An 18,529-nucleotide genomic window follows, 5' to 3' on the forward strand; every position below is an offset into this window, starting at 1 on the left:
TAAGGGTTCAGGTCAAGGTCAAGACACATGATTCTTTCACCATTTCTTCTTCTTTATTTCCCTTCAAAGGAATCCTGTGGTCTTTACGCAATGCTCGTCGGTTGACTGTGATAGTTGGTTAAATGACATAGTGTCTGTTTGTTACCCTGTAACCCAGCAGCATGCTTCACTTGCACAGCATTGAGGCCGTGTACATTAATAGAGATGGAGCCGTCACAGAATTAACTCTTGTCATCCATTTAAATAAAAGAATTGTCTGTGGTGGATTTTCTCCACCTCGAGCTCATGTCATGAAGAGTTACTGCCTTGGCAAACTGCTTTTCTCTTGTCCTGCATCAGTGCTTTCTTTGATCCACAGTGAGGACATCTTCTCAACAGTTAATACACTTAGTGTTATCAGGGAGTCCCATCACTCTGAGCTCTTTGTTAAAGCTTTATGTGTGTAATAAAAACGGTTAAAACGAGTTCATAGTCAAATGATAAAAATGCCTTTAAATATCCAAACTGTCATTTCTTGAAAGCTTCTGTTTGTCGTTGACGGTGTGCCCGGATAATGTTGAATGATCAGGTTCATGACGCGTTCACACAGTCGTCTCATATTTGATGTCCTCTGGCGTTTACCCTCCGTCTCTCCTCTCCTCCCTGCAGACGAGTTGGAGTTAAGAGAAGAGGGTGGCGACAGCAGGCTGGTGGCCGGCAGGGATCTTCACCCAGACACAACGTGGGGTCCCTACCCAGGGATCCTCCAGTCCGAGGGAAGCACGGATGACCCAGACACAGAGGTAAGAGTTTCCATCCAGGTTTACTCCCATATGACACGGCTAGGGCTGTCAACACTGTGACGTTAACGCATGCGATTCATCTCCAGACCTTAAAACTGGCATTATCTTTTCATGCAAACCAGTGATACGACGTCAATGCTTCATATGCAAATTGACACACTGCCTCATTAATCTTAATTATCCATTCAATAACATGAAATGATAATAACACAGGATGATGCAGAGAAAGGGAGAGCTGCGCTGATGTCACAGAGCAGCAGACATTATGAAATCTCCTTTGTGACATCCTGAGTCAGACTGAGTCCTTCACAGCTACACAGGAGATGTCGTCTGTGTTTTCTGTTTGAGGGATCTGACTTCAAAACTGTCACTTGAGAGTGAAAATGAACATCTCGTGTTGGGGTTGATGGTCCCAAACGTGTTACTGTAATTCCACTCTGTATGCTTCGTGGTTGGTGCGATGAGCTGGATGTGCCCAGGTCCTTTTGTTTGGCCAGCAGGGGCAGATACAAGAGGCAGCCGGGGCTCCACTGAACATCTAACGGCCATCCACCAATCCCCAATCAAAGATTTGGGCTTAATTGCAAAATAATTTTGGTTAGTATCTTAGGTAGTAGATATTTTGTGATCAATCTCAGCCTCTACTGTGATCATCAGTATTACGTTCTCTGACCTGTTGACAGCACAAGTTTCAGTGTAACATAAAGAGGCCTCATTCTAAAGTAACATCGGTGTTATGAGAATGACAGGTACAGCTCTGACCTTACATTTTGAATTGTTTCTTTTTTGTCCGTCAGTTAACAGTAAGGCAACACATCTCAATTGTTTCTCCTGTTTTCGCACGACAAACGTTCTTTCATCGTTCATTTGACACTTACTCTTCTGAAGTTGTGACAGCAGAGCCGGAGCACACGCAGCAGACTTTGAACTATTTATCTGCTAGCTAAGCAAACTATAACTAAAACCTCAAAGCTGCTGTGACGCGGGATGTGCTCCCAAGAGGTGAAAAACATGAAATAACTTAAAAACTGAACCACCTTTTTGTGAGCATCCCAAATAAAGACACAGTGAGACGACCATTGAACAGACGTGGATATCGGAGGCATCAAGAGGTGAAACTCAGTAGCATCATTTAGCCACATCAACCAGCTGTTGGAATGATCTGACCTGAATCAACTCAAAGGTTTAATCCAGTATTAATTGTATCACACATCCCAAAATAACACCAGTGAGAGGCATCACTGAGGAGGTGAGCAGAGTGGAGACTGGGAAGGCTTCTGGAAACTTCTAGAAGATTTAGAGACCTTATATAGTTCAACATTTCTTTAGCATTTGAGCAGTTGTGTGATATTTTTGATCACATTCAGATGAAGATTAGCTTTAATAATAATCAATCATGATCTGTTTAGATTTCACTGTGAGTCACCACAGCTGCTGCTGAAAGGATCAGACTCGGCTGAAGTGACTTAATGTAGACAACCATGATGTCACCAATGTCCCAAACACATGAAGAGTTGAGAATGAAAAATACGAGCTAAATGCATAGGCATTATTACACAGCTAACGTCATCAGTGTTACGCAATTAATTTAATTAATTCATTTTTGAGTTGCAATATATTACACCAAGAATCAAGTCCATCCTGTAAACCATTTGTTGTTAAGTTGTGATTGGCTGAGACCAGTTGAAAGGCCAAAGGTCAGATGGTCTGGTAACAAAGAGAGACAATGAATAAACACCTTATCACTGAAATGTGTGTGTGTGCGTGTGTGTGTGTGTGTATGTGTGTTTGATGGGAACATTGTGTGGGACCGGATGGAGCCCTATCAGAAGCTGCGTTTGTGCATCATGTGCAAGTCCATCTAATCATATGATACTGATGCTGGGAGAGGCTTCCTGGCACAGAGCACTCTTATATTCTCACACACACACACTCACTCACACACACACACACACACACACACACACACACACACACACACACACACACACACACACATATGTGGACATTCACACAGTCATCCTTCGATATTTTTCACAATACTACATCACTACACCTGGCTTCACCGTCAAAGTGCCGAATGAAAGGCTCAACAAATTCAGTCATGAGTATATAACTCATGATTTTCCCAATCAATTTCTCCACTTCTCTTCTCTGCTGTCCTTTTACCTTGTTTCCCCTTCTGAGCTCTCCTCTTCTCTTCCCCTCTCCTCTCTTCTCCTCTCCTCTCCTCTTCTCTCCTCTCCTCCTCTCCTCTCCTCTCCTCTCCTCCTCTCCTCTCCTCTCCTCTCCTCTCCTCTTCTCCTCTCTTCTCCTCTCCTCTCCTCTCCTCTCCTCCTCTCCTCTCAGCCCCCCCCCCCGACAGATTCCCATCCCATCCTCTCCCCTCCTCTCCTCTCCTCTCCTCTTCCCCTCTCCTCTCCTCTCCTCTCCTCTTCTCCTCTCCTCTCCTCTCCTCTCCTCTCCTCTTCTCCTCTCCTCTCCTCTCCTCTCCTCTCCTCTCCTCTTCCCCTCTCTCCTCCTCTCCTCTCAGCCCCCCCCCCCCCCCCCCCCCACAGATTCCCATCCCATCCTTTCCCCTCTTCTCCTCCTCTCCTCCTTGCCCTCCCCAGACGTCCGCCTGTCTTTTATCTCCACATGGCGCCATCCTCCTGGACAACAAACCCGAGTGATTGATTCCTACTTGATAGGCTCTCATTTCTAAGATTTTGTTTATTATCAGTGAGGTTCTGAGAGTACAGACAGATTGTGCGTGTGTGCGTGCACAGACACACGGACACTCACCCATCACCTTTTGTTCTTCCCCTCCCTTCCTCTGCCCATACTATCCCACTTCTCCTCTAAACTGAAAAGTCTCTTGCTTTTCTTTTGAGAGCTTTGCATTCATATGGAAAGCTTCTTGTTCCGACTCTTAATACCCATTTTCTCTCCTCGTCCTCATTTTCTGTCCTCCTTCTACCCCGAGTCTCCTATCTGTGGACTGAAGAAGTGAGGAGACAGACCCTCAGTATCTGCTGGAGATAGTGGACTGTAATCTCACATTCCTCCTGTGTTTCTCCCCCTGTCACTCCACATCCTCCCCCTCCTCTATCCATCCCTCTATCCCTCCCTGCCTCCCACCCTCGTGGGTCAGCAGAGGTCAGGGCTATCCTCCCCTGTGTGCTGCAGGAGAGGAGAAATCTGCTCATCCTCTGTGAACAATCAAACTTTACTCCTGAACTGCTCATTTGGAAGAAACTCTTCTTCAATAAAAGGAATAAAGTCTTTGTATCAATTCAAGACTAGATCCTAGCAGGGATTTTAGTGTTTTAAATCTGGGTCTGACTAACTGACTATCAAGTCCAAAGTAAATTACACCACCAGCTAGGGCAAACAGGCTGTCTTAGCCACAACATTATGCTTAAACAATCCTTCTCAGGACAACTCACTCAGACATTTACGCCTTGTATCTCACAATGTAAGAGAATATTTATGGAGGTGTTTTTTTTTTCTTTTCTTTTCTTTATAACCAGAAAAGGCCATTAAATTACTTTCATCAAACCCAGCAGACTCCATTGATAAAACCAGTAATCATCAGAGTTGCTTGTTTTTTTTCTGGCCTAAATATAATGTATCTAAATATAATGTATCTAAATATAATGTATCTAAATATAATGTATCTAAATATAATGCATCTAAATCCACCAACGGCAGAGAAACAAGACACACCCATTGATGCAAAGAAGATTGACAACTTCCCTTTTCTCCGTTATATAAAACAACTGTTTTGTCAATGGGATCTGCTTGATATGAAGGAAGCGATATGTTGGCACTTTCTGCCATTTCACACCAGACACTTAAACACCACATTTAGAAGGTTTGTTGTAAAATAAGTTCTTTTAGCTGATAGTCATTGCAGACAGTTTTGCAGCTACGAGAGCAACATAAAATGTTTTCAAAAATCTGAGTTGTGGAGAGAAAAAAAAAAGAACTTATGAGTAAAACATGTTTAAATGAAAATCATGTTTTGATTCTCTCTTAATCCATCCTTATCTCATCTACTGGAACTTTCTCTTTTTGGATGTTAAGGTGTTGTCCTTTGTCCCAGCCCTATGTTGTTTACCTTCCAGCTTTGGACATGCTTTCACCGTCTGCTCACTTCTACATATGTACATTTATTCTTAAGCTGACTTTCCTTCCTCCCCTCTATCTTACTCCTGCCACCTGTCTCTCTCAGTCCTCAGCCTCAGCAGCCTCTGTGAAGGCCTCCAGGCTACAGCCTCATCTCTGGGTGAGATTGGCATTGCCTGCCAGCAGACCTAACCCTCCCAACATCGCCTTCTCTCTCTCAACTTCCCTGGCTTGTTATTTGGTGCGGACAGATAAGCAATTTAATTTTAACTACAACACAACTACATGTGTGTGTACATTCACTTTCGAGCGACACATACACAGGTAGACTGGGGGGGACATATCATAAGCAAACCCTTCTCTTTTTTTTAAAAAGGGAAACAGTGTAAGATTTCTCTGATGCTGCCCGAGCTTGTGTAAATGGTATCGGTCAGGTTGAGTGTGTCTCCCCTGAGAGATCAGGGTGGAGCAGAAAGAGAGGGAGGCGAAGAGAAGCAGGGGAGATCCAGTCCCTGCTCTCCCTCCAACAGATCTCCTCGGTGAGATTAGTGCTGTGTTAACTGGCCTGTGTCATATGGAAATCCTGCCATTTGCATCTCTTGAGAAAGAGGCGTAAAGCCATTTATCTATTTAAATATATTCAGGCTGATATGGCTGTTGGACTTTAGAACAGGGTATAATAATGTTTACTGATGGACTGATGAGCTGGCTGCTGATTCCTCACAGTTTTTGGTTGAGTGAACATCCAGGTCCTCCTCAGCAAGCCTCCCATGGCAACCCAGGAACGAGCACGCCACTGCTGCTCCTTTGATTGGATCGCACATAACGGATCTGATATAATATCTCCTCTTTCTCTGATTGGATCCCGCTTTAATTAACTGATAGTGCAAGTGCAGGCAATTGGACAAAAGTTGTAAGATTGTAAAAAAAAAAGAAGAAAAAAAAAGAAAGTACTGATTCTGAGAAGAATTCTTACTTTAAATATGTTGCATCTGCTGCATCTTTATGAAAGACATATTTTTAAATTGAAGTCCATTGAACTGTACCACAGGAGGAGATCCTATACAGGAAAAAACTTCTCTTACCACATCCATCCCTTTTGTTTCACCCTCCTGTAGCAGCACCCAGCAGCTCACCCCACCCCAATCCTGTCTTTCGTGGAAAGGCAGCCTGAAGGCACGATCCTAGAAGGAGCAGAGTAGGGGAGTTCAAAGCGTTATCACGCACAGAACGTCTTTTCATCATGTTTTAGAAACAAGCGTTCGCACTAATCCCCCAATAATCTCTCCAGGAGAACTGGGGCGATAAGGCGCGCCACCCACGGCTTTTCAAACACTTTTTGGGTAGTCTCTTCTCACTCTCTATCTCTCCTCCCCTCTACCTCCTTGACTCTCCTCTCCTTTCCTCACTCCTCTGGAAGGACGAGTGAAGGTGATCACTGTCTCCTCCTCATCCGCTCTCAAGTTGTTTTCTCTTTCTTTTTCCCTTTTTTTTTTTTTTTTTGATTCCTCATGTTGACTCTAGGCTGGTTTGTTTACATCCTGATTCTGATCTTCATGTTTTATCTGGACTCATCAACAGTGTTTCTCTGCCTCTCTGTTTCTCCTCTCCTCCGCCCATCAAATTAGAATGTTAATTAAAATGGTGCTCCTTCAGAAGATGACAAATCAATGATTACGGTGAGTGTGAGACACCTATTTTGATGCCCCACAGAAGAAAAAAAAAAGCTTGATACAAGGAACAGTCTTAAAAGAAGCTGGAGTGCATGAACAAGAGTTATATTATTATATTTCAAGAACATACTAACCCTCCCCATGTTTTCAAGCATTTGGGTGACTCTTCTTTCTTTCCATAAAATCTTCACAGATCTTTAATATCGCAAACAAAATGACGTCTTGTATCACACCAAAACATAAAACTCTTTGTTGTTTGAGTTAACAGAGCAGCATCCTGGCTCATAGGTTTGAATATCATCCTGCCAAACCTGTGTTTATACTGCTTTCAATGCGTCTGGAAGAACACCACATGAACACACTGATGACAGAGGCGACCATGTCAGTTGTCGATTAGTGTTACTTAAGCTATTCACAAACCCCTGAAAACAAGAAATGTGTTTTTTCAAAGTGAAGCTGAAGAAAATAAATGGATATCCAGTCAGACAGTTTTCCAGAATGACTAACTTTAGATATAATTTCATTTAACAGAGACATACAGCTGTCTATTGTCAACATTACAAGTGGTGAAATATACAACCAAAAGTACATATACGTCCCAGGAGAAACATGGAAAGAAAATCATGTGAAGAAAAACTGGGGCCCAGAATTGACCCCTGAGCCTCCCCATGTAATACAGGAGTAGATGAGGACACAATGTCTCCATAGAAACGAAACACTTTTTTTTCTTAAAGTCATTCAAACCAATATGAGCCTTTTCCTGTAATACCAACAAGGTTACTTATTCGGCTATGGCGTATGCCTTAATTAAACGTGTGAAATGCTGTCTTTAAATCCAGTAAGGCCATTATTCAACTCATTAGTAACACTTCACAGAGCTGTTTCTGTGCTATGTATTTTTTTTAAAAAAGCCTGGTTGCAATGTTTTTTGTTGTTAAATATTTTCAAAATAAGAAATTGGTGTCAAGTTATTAAAATTAGTTGGATAAATACCAGTTTTTTTAATAAGCTGCTTGAAACAAGCTGTCCTAAATCTATCAGGAACAAAGCCCTCATTGAAGGATTAGTTTGTGATACGGAGCATCGCAGGACTTTTAAAAATCTGGAAGGTATAATGTCAGTCAGACAACAGGACTGGTGCAAGTTAGAGATGATCAGGGCATGCAAGGTAATGAGGGTAATCTGAGTAAGTACGAATTTAGAGAAGAGATTCTTAAAACATGACATGAAATTGGAGGCACAACGTTGGATCTGATACAGTTGATCTTGTTGACAGAAGAATGTAAGAAACTGTTCACAATCTCCAGCCGAGGAGGGAGATACTAGAGATAACTGAGGGCGCAGGTCCAACCAAGTGATTAATAGTTCCAAACAGAAATCTGCCTTTAAAAACAAAACAAAAAAGTTGTTGTGTTGGTTTTCTGATTGAGTCAAGACGACAGCTCTTTTAAATGTAGAAGATGAAACATTAGTTTAGACTTCTTTGATTTGTGCACCGCCCTTCTGCAGTCCTGCTTACACCTGTGGGTCTTATCCTTGATCCATGGGAAGAATTAAGCAGCAGGTACAAACCTAGTTATAAAAGGACTGGTTGCATTGAAAGACAAAGTACAAAATCATTAAAGTCATTGACCAAGTCATTGAAATCAAAGGTTTGTAATTTGTTACAATCTGAGAAGATTAATGAGAACTGTGCAGCTGTCTGATTGTTTGAGATGTTGTTTTATGGTTAATTGATAGAGTTCCCCTGTTTGTTTGTTACAATGTTAAAGTGGCAATAAGCTGGTGAGAACGTTGTGGACAGAGGAAGGCAGCAGGGGTGCCAGTGTGTGGGTCAGTGGATTAATGAGGAACTTTAGACACGGAGAAGGATATTCAGCGAGGTATGACTGCGAGGTAAACCGTCAATAATGAGTCTTCACAGCATGCTAAATATTAGCAGCCAGCATCAGAAGGCCGTCACTGTTAAAAGAAGATTCCAGAAGAGATTAAGTTTTTTAATAAAACCCATGTTTTGTGTTGTGCAAGAGGACAGATTTCAAATTTTCAGATCATTAGATCCCACATGGACGAGTCTTTTAATGATTGAGAGGAGATGAGTGACGGCGATGTGTGTTGGAGTTTTTATGAATGACAGGGACCATGGCTCTGTCGGCGGGGAGAGGGGCTGCTTAGGGAGCTGGTCTGGATCCTGGGTACAGCATTTAAGGGAGGAGACAGCATCACTCTCGGGAGGCAAATCCGCTCCAGGTGGGTCAGAGCAAGCAAGACCTCATGAGTGCTGCATCACAGCCTTATAAACCCAAATAAGCTGTTCATGACGATCATCTTTCGAGCTTCTCTTTTTAGCTGCTTCGTGTACACAGTGAAATGCAGGGACAATTGCAAGGCAGGTCAATAACCTTTACAGACATAATGATCTATCAGGAGTCCCAGGATTCCTCCTCTCCATAAACAACAGACCCAATGATTAAAACCAACTCAATACAAGTGCCATGCCCCTATTCGGTGCAGACAGACGGTTCCTTCACCTGAACTGATGCTAGCTTGTACTGTATGTAGATTGCTTTACTATTGTTTTATTTACCAGCAGCATCACTGGGACTTTAACAAGGACTCAAAGGCTGCCTTGTTTCATGTCCCTCATCGTCCTTTGAGAGATGTATGTATTTCCTTTAAATGTAACCCTAAGCCTTGGTAAGAACCAGTGGTTGTCAGTGGCGTGGGAATCCATGTGCTCCATATAGTCTACCTGTGATATGACATGCCATGATCATGACAGTAGCTGTCTGTCTCTCAGTCTGTCAGCCGGGCCCTGACATTGAGCCTATATCTGCCTGAGAGAGCGAGGGAGACGAGGGAGAGGGGAGAAGCTGCCAAATAAGATCAAATACTGATAGACAGAAATGTAGCCAGGCAGGCAGGCCAGAGAGGGAGAAGAACAAAAGAGGCCTGGAGAGCAGAGAAGGAGGAACCGAGAAGGTCTGTCAATTGAAACAAAAACCTGAGAGACAAAGGAGAAATAATGCCGGAGAAAGAGATTTGGATGAGAGGTGAGGCGAACATGGAAGAGGAGGGTTTAACGAGTCGGAGGGAGGAGGTGTTCATCACTCAGTGGCAATGACTGGCTGGTATCTGCATCTCGCTGTCATCTGCACCCGCTTCTGCAGGGCGGAGGAGGAAGGAAAAACGGGGGAGGAGGAGGAGGAGGAGGAGGTGTAAGAGAGGAGAAGAGGAGAGGGAAAACCTCTATCCGCTGTATCTCTGAGCCTCATCTCCGCCAGTTCAGGAGCCTGCTTTCCAAGAGTGCCTCATTTTCAAATCTCTTATCTCGGCCCCCGTTTTAAGTATCGCAGTTTTATATTTTTACATGTCATTTGCATGCAGCTCATCAAACCTGGCTGCCTCGATTTTTTTTTTTCTCCATCTTTTTCTGCTTCTGAGAGGTAATATATGAGCACGCCTGCACATGGGAATAAGCTTTCATGTCACTGCAAAAGCTTTAGCCGTCTACTGTATCGACGGTATTCCTACCTCGTGAGCAGAATATACAGTATTAAAAAGTATCTGTTAAATGTTTAGAAAATGCTTGTTTGAGTGCAACAGAGGTGAAGTGTGTTTGTGTGTGCGTGCGTGTGTTTGTGTGTGCGTGTGTGTGTGTGTGTGTGTGTGTGTGTGTGTGTGTGTGTCTGTGTGTGTGTTTGTATGAGAAAGGCGGATGAGAGTAGGTTTCTGATGTTTATCTGCCTTCCTTTTCTTCTTTGTATTTTTGGAGGATTCACACAGTGACCTCTTTGTTTGGGACAGTGAGTACACCACTCCAACCCCCTGGATCGGGAAAGAAACCATTTCCTGTAGCCGAGAGATACTGTATAACGAGAGACGGAGAGAGTGAAAAGAGGGAGAGATAGGACGGGGGGGGGGGGTGAAGCAGACTGAAGGCTCGGAATGAGAGTTGAAGAGAGGAAGAGAATCGGAGATTAAGAAAGGAAAGAATGAAAGAGGTGTACAAAAAGGAAGGAGGCGGTACAGGAGAGACAGTGAAAGTGGAGAAGGGAGGAAGAGGGTGAATTGGATGATTGGATTAATGATTCTGGGAGAGGAGTGAGAGAATGAGTAACAGTTGAAAAGGTCAGGAGGGGAGCAGGGAAGCTCTAAACTTACAGCGAGTAGAGGAAAACACTTCATGTGAGAGAGGATTTCAGCAACAAGAAAAAACCTTTTCATGTTCTTGACTTGCTGTTAAATGATCAGAGAGTGCATTTTAATAAAGATTCAACAATCGTATGATTTGGATGCAACGAACCCGACTAAATGTTCACGATACTCCAACATCGGTCCTGACAGTTTGAGCTATATGATACCAGTGATAACCAGGAAGTGTGCATTCATTGGCTGTTCAATGTGGTGTGAATGGCTGTGCATACATAAGAGTGAGAGTTTCTCCATACATCCAGTTAAAAGTCACAGACCCAAAGTCCCACTTACTGACAATAAAAACACGTGGTGCTTCGAAATCATCCTTCTCTACTTTTCAAAAATGCCATTGAAAAAGATTCAAGCTCTTAAATAAGAAGCTCAGAAATCAACGAGACGAAAAGAAATGTACAGACGGAAACCAACAGCAGAAGTTTAAATGAATGAGAACAAAGATTGCTGCACTGGGTGAAAACATGTGGAGGACTCACACGCTCTTCAAGAACAGGCGACAAACGTCCAGATGATAATACAGAAGTGTGAATCCCTGAAGTGTGGAGATGCAGTGAGTCCGAGGCACTCTGATGTCGTCTTTAGGAAACAGGGATGTGTCCTCATCAGGACAGACCAAGAACTGAACATAACTGAATAAATAAATAAAAACAAATGGAACAACATAAGGAGGAGTTAAACATAGACAGCCATTTACATCATCGTTTCTGGTTTTATTTTTCTTTGCCCCTTTTCCACTCATGCAGTGCTCTGCTGAAAATCCCCAGACATTGTCTGTGATGGGCTGCGTGGTTATATTCCTTTCTCCGGACTCGCCCCCTAGTTAACCCGCGTTAAGTTGGTGTGTGTGATCCCGACGGAACAGTCTGGAATCTCACAGTGTGAATGTCCTGAAACAGTCTCTAAATGACCAAGAGCTCATGTGTGATAACGTGTCGAAGACGGAGACACACCCGTGTGTATGCAATCATTGCTGCGATCACTAACGTGGGCTCTGGACTTGTTTCTTCTTGAGTATGTCTGTCCTGTGCAGATCATCACAGAGCAGCAGTGTAAACCATATTAGAGAATGTGAAACAGTATACACCAGTGAGACATAGATGTGTGAGATGAACCAGTGCTGATTTACATATACAAACATACTTATTCCCCTGTGGTGGCTGTAAAACTGTGGCAGTTGACAGCTGCACAGAGAAATCTTAATCTGCTCATCTGCAGGGTGGGGGTAGTGGTGTAAAAAAAAAAAAAAAAAAAAAAGTGTGTGGGGGGGGGGGGGGGGGGTGTCGCAGCATATTTGTACTTTCTCTCTCGTCTAATTGAGGTTTAGCGTGTATACATAACACGGAGCGATGTGAGGTGGAGTTAGACATCGGGGTCGGTTCAGGGAAAGTTTTCTGCTTTCGTCCCCGTCATCATGCTGATCTACATCCTCACCACTGTTTGCCTCCCCAGAGACAGAGAGGGGGGGGGGCAGGAGCCATTCTGATACTGAACAAGGGAATGGAGGAATAAAATGAAGAAATGAAATCAGCCTGGCATCATTTGCATTCAAGTTTTATCGGTGTAGGAGGAGGGCGTTTTTGGGCCTGATAAGGAGAGGGCGTCGCAGGCTGCGCTGGAGGTGGAGGAGGGGGGAGTTTGTGTAGAGAGAGAGAGGTGTGTGTGTGTGTGTGTGTATTAATGTGTGTATGAATGTGAACTGACTTTGGCAAAAGAAGGTGGCTCTGGAGTTGAGTTGATGCACACACACACACTTATGGGAATCTTCAGCAGCTAGTAAGGACAGGGCGTTGGGGGCGCAAAGTGTGTGTGTGTGTGTGTGTGTGTGTGTGAATGTGTGTGTCTGTGTGTGTGTGGTGGGGGTGCAGGAGCGGGGGGTTAATATCAGACCAAATAATTAGATTCGCTATCGTCTCGGCGGCAGCAGTGCGGGGATCAGGCAGATTAAAGCCGGGCTCGGGGCTGGTTAATATTCATGAGGGGACCGGGGTCCGGGCGAGGGGCTTAGACTGCGGCTCAAAGACTCTCCTCTGGCTGATGGGGCTTAAGGCAAGGCTCTCAACCAAGATGGAGCTCTGCTGGGGAGGCCTGACATCCCACTGATAGATGGAGGGCTGAGCGGATAGTTAGGGTGAGACGAGAGGAGGAGAGGGTGACAGGGGACGGAAAGGTTTCGCTTCTTGATGCACAAAGATCGATCTGCGAGGATCTCTCGGTCTCCTCTTTATCCAGCTGTGTTTTTGAAAAGCAAGAAATCACACGCATCATTTTCTGCTTCTTGTCCGTCCTCATTTCATGATTCTTCTCTTTCTCTCTAAATTATTACTTCACACTAGCCTCACACTTGTAGACATCAGAAGTCCTCATCTTCATAGTAGAATATGTTTGTACCGAAGAGGAGCTTAATTTGCCCTTGAACACTTTTAAAACAACTTAATGAAACAGTTTGGAGTAAAAAGGTTTTATTACAAAGGACTTTTATTCTCATTGACTTTTATGTTATAAGAACAGTCCTATAAAATCCTTCAGCTTCAGTTGGACACATCTGTGCTCCAACTTTAACCTACAGGTAACACAATGGTTTGGAATAGCTCCAGCAGATTTCTTAAGGCAGCAGATGTGAAGCTGCCTGACGCAGCTTCGATGTAAACTCATTTGGCAAGTGCACGTAATCAAAGTGTATCCACTAAAAATGCTTGTTTTAACCACTGATAAGCTTGTCATCGTTATTCTAAATGTCTGACAACTTCACTGAAAGACTCCCTACAGAGAAAGGTATTTATGTTTTTAAAACTGAAAGATGTACTGCAAAGCACTGAACAAAAACTAAAGCAACTAAAGCAGGCAAAAAAAAAGCATGCATAAAGCCATGTGTATAAATGTTTTAAATGTGCCACATTGTTCATGTTATTCCTTACGTGAATGAATCAGAAAGCTCAGAACACTGTGTCCCCTCTTTATGGGTCGAGACACGTTCCTCAGGTGACTGTTGGCCATTTGAGTCAATGAGATCGGCATGCGACCAAGAGAAGTGAAAAGGGTTTTGATACCATCCGGTGGCCTGGCCGTTCTCCTTAACTCACCCCTACATCTCTGGCATCTGCATTCTCTGCTGGCCTGGTTAATTACACAGAGGCACACACACACACACACACACACACACACACACACACACACACACACACACACACACACACACACACACACACACACACACACACACACACACACACACACACACACACACACACACACACACACACACACACACACTCTCTCTTATACTAAGAAACACCAGCACTCTGACACAAAGTGAATCTGGCCTTGTTCTTGTTCTGTGTGTTGTATACGAGTTTAGGGTTTTTCTCAGTTGCAGCTTCACTTTAGTTCTCTGAGATCTATTATTACTCTCTTTGAGTCAAACAGCAGCATTTGATCCAGCTGTGGACATACTGAGGACATTCCCTTTGACTGATCAAAGCTCTCATAAAGTTTGTATGTGCAGGTGTCTGTTCTTGAACACCACTGTAGTTCCTGCTGCTGTTTCCTGAATCCCAATGAGGCCCTGAGAAATTCATTTTTCCCCTCTTCCTGTCTTCACTTCTGATGTGGCTGGAGAGTCTCTCTCCACTCTGTCACTGCTCGGTGTTGGAAAGGTTAAAGGGTTGAGATTATAAGAATCCAACCAAAAATAAAGTGCAGTACAAGAAACGCTTTGTGCGATTTAGAAATACGATCATGATGTGGTTTGTCCAGCTGAGCGCTCTGACCCTGACATCCTGTGTTGTTAAGAATCACAGCTGAGCAGACGTGGAGAATATCTAAAAACAAAAATCTAATAATGTCAAATGTTCATAAATAAAGTGAAATTGTTTCACAGCTTATTGATCACCTTATAACAGATGATGTTTTCTACTTTAGCTCAGAAAGTCACTGAATAAAACTATCAGTGTATGAAAGTAAAAGTAAAGCTTGAGATATCAGATTTTAAAAATTAGTTATTAATTATATTTTTGATTATTTTTCTTTTATTTCTTATTGACATATCTCTAAAAAGAAAACGCCATTTGTCTTTGAAATTATTACTCATCAGACGTGTCATTTTTAAGCATTAATGATGTTGATAACTATTGATAACTCCCCCTGTGGGAAACCCTGTATTCTGGTTGTGTGTGTGTCTAATAAGACAGTAATAATGGGACTGAATAATGGATAACATGTCGATGCTGAGGATAGAGAGGAAACTATCAGGGAGCAGTGGACAACACTGATTTTAATAAAAAATGTTATTAATTTCTCAAAGAAGAAAAGACGGCCGAGTATCGCTCTCACAATGACTTGTTTAAGTTTTTAGATCTTTGAAAGGAGCCTGTGTGTGTGTGTGTGTGTGTGTGTGTTTGTGTGTGTTTTCTGCTGGAGCGTCGCTGAGTTCTCCCCATTGCCCTATCATGGTGAATTCCAAAGCTGCGGCCGTGATGAATTAGTCTGAAACAAATTAGCAGTACTTACAGCTCAGACGGCTCCAGCATTGGGTTACAAATTAAAACAAAAGCAGTCGTATCTCCACATCAGCGCTGGTTCCCCATGAAATCCAATACGCTCTGCCTCAATCTGCAACGTACAACAGACGGAGATGCTTCCTTCCTTCCGTCCTTCTTGTCTCTCTTGTCGCTGTCTTCTCCAGACTCTGGCTGGCTTCTTCAGGTGTTTTCAAATCCTTCCTGGTGTTGTGCAAGGGGAAGTTATGGCCTGGGATAAATGGATCAATGCAGTCTATTTTATATGTACAACTGTACACCTACTCAATGTGTGTGTTATTTCATTTATTCATTTATATTGGAAGATATTTTTACATAGGACAGTTTGGCCCCCTGAGGCATGATTAAATATTCTGATTTTGTTTTTTCTGTTTTTCATTGCCAAGAAATGTGTAAGGGCAACACCTGCTCACAGCTTTTCTTCATAACGCACTCAGAATGCTCCACAAAAACAAACCCAGATTTTACAGAAGGCTGAGAATCTTTGGCTGTCACTTTCTGTTTACATTATTTACCCACATTTCCACCAAAAAGTACAAACATCATTCAATGAATGATAAATAAATACTGCTACTTTTTTAAAGCAAAGATGACTCGTTCATTTCGGACAGTCTGTCGCCAACAATGCCTGCTTGGACACAGAATAATCAAACAGTGATGTTCTTTTTTCTTGCCCTTTTGTAGGCAGCTCAAACATGCAAAGTACTGCAGTTCATTCAGTAACATGTTGTGGAAGTCGTTATTCTATGATTGACCATTTGTTCCTCTTTGATGGATTACTGTTTGAAAAGAGTGAACTGATAGGAAGTCATGCAGTGTTTTGATAGAGTAAATCATTTTGGACTTTCAATATTTAGAGTTCAACAGTTTTGGGTAAACATGAAATATTTGGCTTAATTATGTAAAAAGAAAAGAAATAACATGAACCTTAAAGTGTCAGATGGATGTTTGTTGCAGCACCTAAAAGTCACTTCCTGTACTCTCATGTCTGTCTGTATCTAAAGCAGATTTTTAAAAAAAAAAATCTGTTACATTTACCAATTAAGGGCAAGGACTGAAGGAGAGCAGTGAGCTGCTGTGTATGAAAAAAAGGGAGGTCAGACACATGTGCAGTGACACACTATTCATCAGTCAGTGTACTCCTATCTTTTTTGGCTGAATGCAGGACATTTTCCACATTTTATGAAGACACACTTCCTGCTCTGTCTCCTCCTGCACTCTGCTTAGTTTTCCTCTCAAATAAAAAAAAACAAACCTCTACCTGTTTTCACTCACTCAGGGTTCAGTGTCACATGACGAGTCGTCCTTTAAATGCACTAAATGAATCATAATCGTTGATACAACGCAGAGCAGAGTTTGCTTGAAGCTTAGTGGAGTTGTACAAACCAGACCGCAAATGTTGGGGGGGGGGGGGGGGGGAATCACATTTATGTCAAGAAACTGAAACAAAAGTCTTTTAACCCCTCACTGAGAGCTGAGGCTTTTTTTTCCAACAACAAAACACTTTCACAAGCATGATGTCAACTCTGATCTCCATGGACCGACTCGGTCTGTCTGATGTGAGAGATATGAGGCAATGCTGCATCCTTGTGGAGAAGGATCAGTACTGCATCAAAGACTGAACAGTACGCTGCTGCCTTCACATGGTGAGTTAGAGAGGGGAAAAAAAACATGGCATGGACATTGAAACCTTTGAATATTTGTATAACCTGCAGTGTGTATTTGTAAGCAAATAAAAAAAACACATTGTTGAGCTCCATTGTATCACTTCTCGAGGAGACAGTAACCAGTGGTGTCAAGAGGTGTTCACAACACATCTCTTTTATTTGTCACATCAGGTTTGATTTCTTCTGGAGAGGATGTGACGTACAATAAGCATAGCTTAATATCAGGAGTGTTCAGGCCTTTGCACTGGAACAACATGTGGTACGATGCTTTATGTGTCTAGCCGTCCTTTGCAAACAGGATAGAGTGTCTGGAGGAAAATCTTGAAATTTTGACCAAACCTCCTATTGGACCTGTGAAGGACCTCATTAGATTTTGGTGGTCATGGTAACTGCCATCTATCAAAAGAAAATTGGCCTCACGTGACAAATACAACAGGTGTTTAAGAGTAATGTTTGCCAACTAAATTGAGTGTTGACTGAAGTCCTGGAAATGTGCGTTTCTGAACATTAATCCGATCTCATCCTTTGTGAACTTGATATCTCAGAACAGTCAGGTGGAAATCTATTTGCATTCAGCATAAGTTGAACTTTGTCTCAAGCATGAACTGATGAAATGTCTGTGGTTGAAGGTCATTGTCATTGTGATCTCAGTATCTGAGACTGTGATGTGACCTAAGGGTCCAAAAAAAATAATAATAATACAAATAAAACACTTCATACACACAAGTCAAAACCTCAGGGTGTGTTATTAATAGACAGAATAAATAATTAAACAAAGATCAACTCAAAAACTCAGGAGAGAGACGGTGTCCATACGCTCTCTCCTCCTGAAGCAGCAGAGACATGTTGTGTTTTCATGACAGTCTGAATCATACACAAGTCCACTTAGCAACTGTTCTCATTTAACAGATTATTGGACAAGCTGACACTGGTGGTATCTGTTCTATGAAAGCCATTCATCATCTTTTTACTGTCAGGAGACATTGGAAGTAAGAAAGGAGGGTTCAGTGTGAAAATGTGTGTGTGTCATGGAGACATGGGATAAGCCTGTGTCCTGGGAGTGATTGTCAGAGGGAATTTTTCTGGAGTCTCATTTCACAAAGAGCAGATTGTGCTCAGGATGCACAGGTGTGTGTGTGTGTGTGTGTTTCAAGGTGTGTTTAATGCTCTCTCTCTCTCTCTCTCTCTCTCTCTCTCTCTCTCTCTCTCTCTCTCTCTCTCTCTCTCTCTCTCTCTCTCTCTCTCTCTCTCTCTCTCTCTCTCTCTCTCTCTCTCTCTCTCTCTCTCTCTCTCCTCTCTCTCTCTCTCTCTCTCTCTCTCTCTCTCTCTCTCTCTCTCTCTCTCTCTCCTCTCTCTCTCTCTCTCTCTCTCTCTCTCTACTCTCTCTCTCTCTCTCTCTCTCTCTCTCTCTCTCTCTCTCTCTCTCTCATACCACCACACACACAGACACTGGATGATGCCTCTCCACTCTTTGTCCAGTGTAATCACTGTGGATCTTATTATGGCAGCCATCTGAATAGCAGCCCATCGACCTCATCAGATCCTCTTTC

The 18,529-nt window shown here is 42.8% G+C and overlaps 1 protein-coding gene across 1 annotated transcript in view; it reads left to right on the top strand.

The window, feature by feature from the left end:
• The window catches only part of zfpm1 (zinc finger protein, FOG family member 1), a 97,594-nt gene that overhangs the window by 70,239 nt on the left and 8,826 nt on the right, over positions 1-18,529 (top strand). Inside the window, exon 4 of the mRNA XM_079345199.1 lies at positions 649-782. Within this exon, the coding sequence (XP_079201325.1) occupies positions 649-782 (134 nt within the window). The remainder of the gene's footprint in view (positions 1-648; positions 783-18,529) is intronic.

This window comes from Symphodus melops, assembly GCF_947650265.1.
Source record: "Symphodus melops genome assembly, chromosome: 6".
In the NCBI taxonomy this organism is placed as follows: Eukaryota; Metazoa; Chordata; class Actinopteri; order Labriformes; family Labridae; genus Symphodus; species Symphodus melops.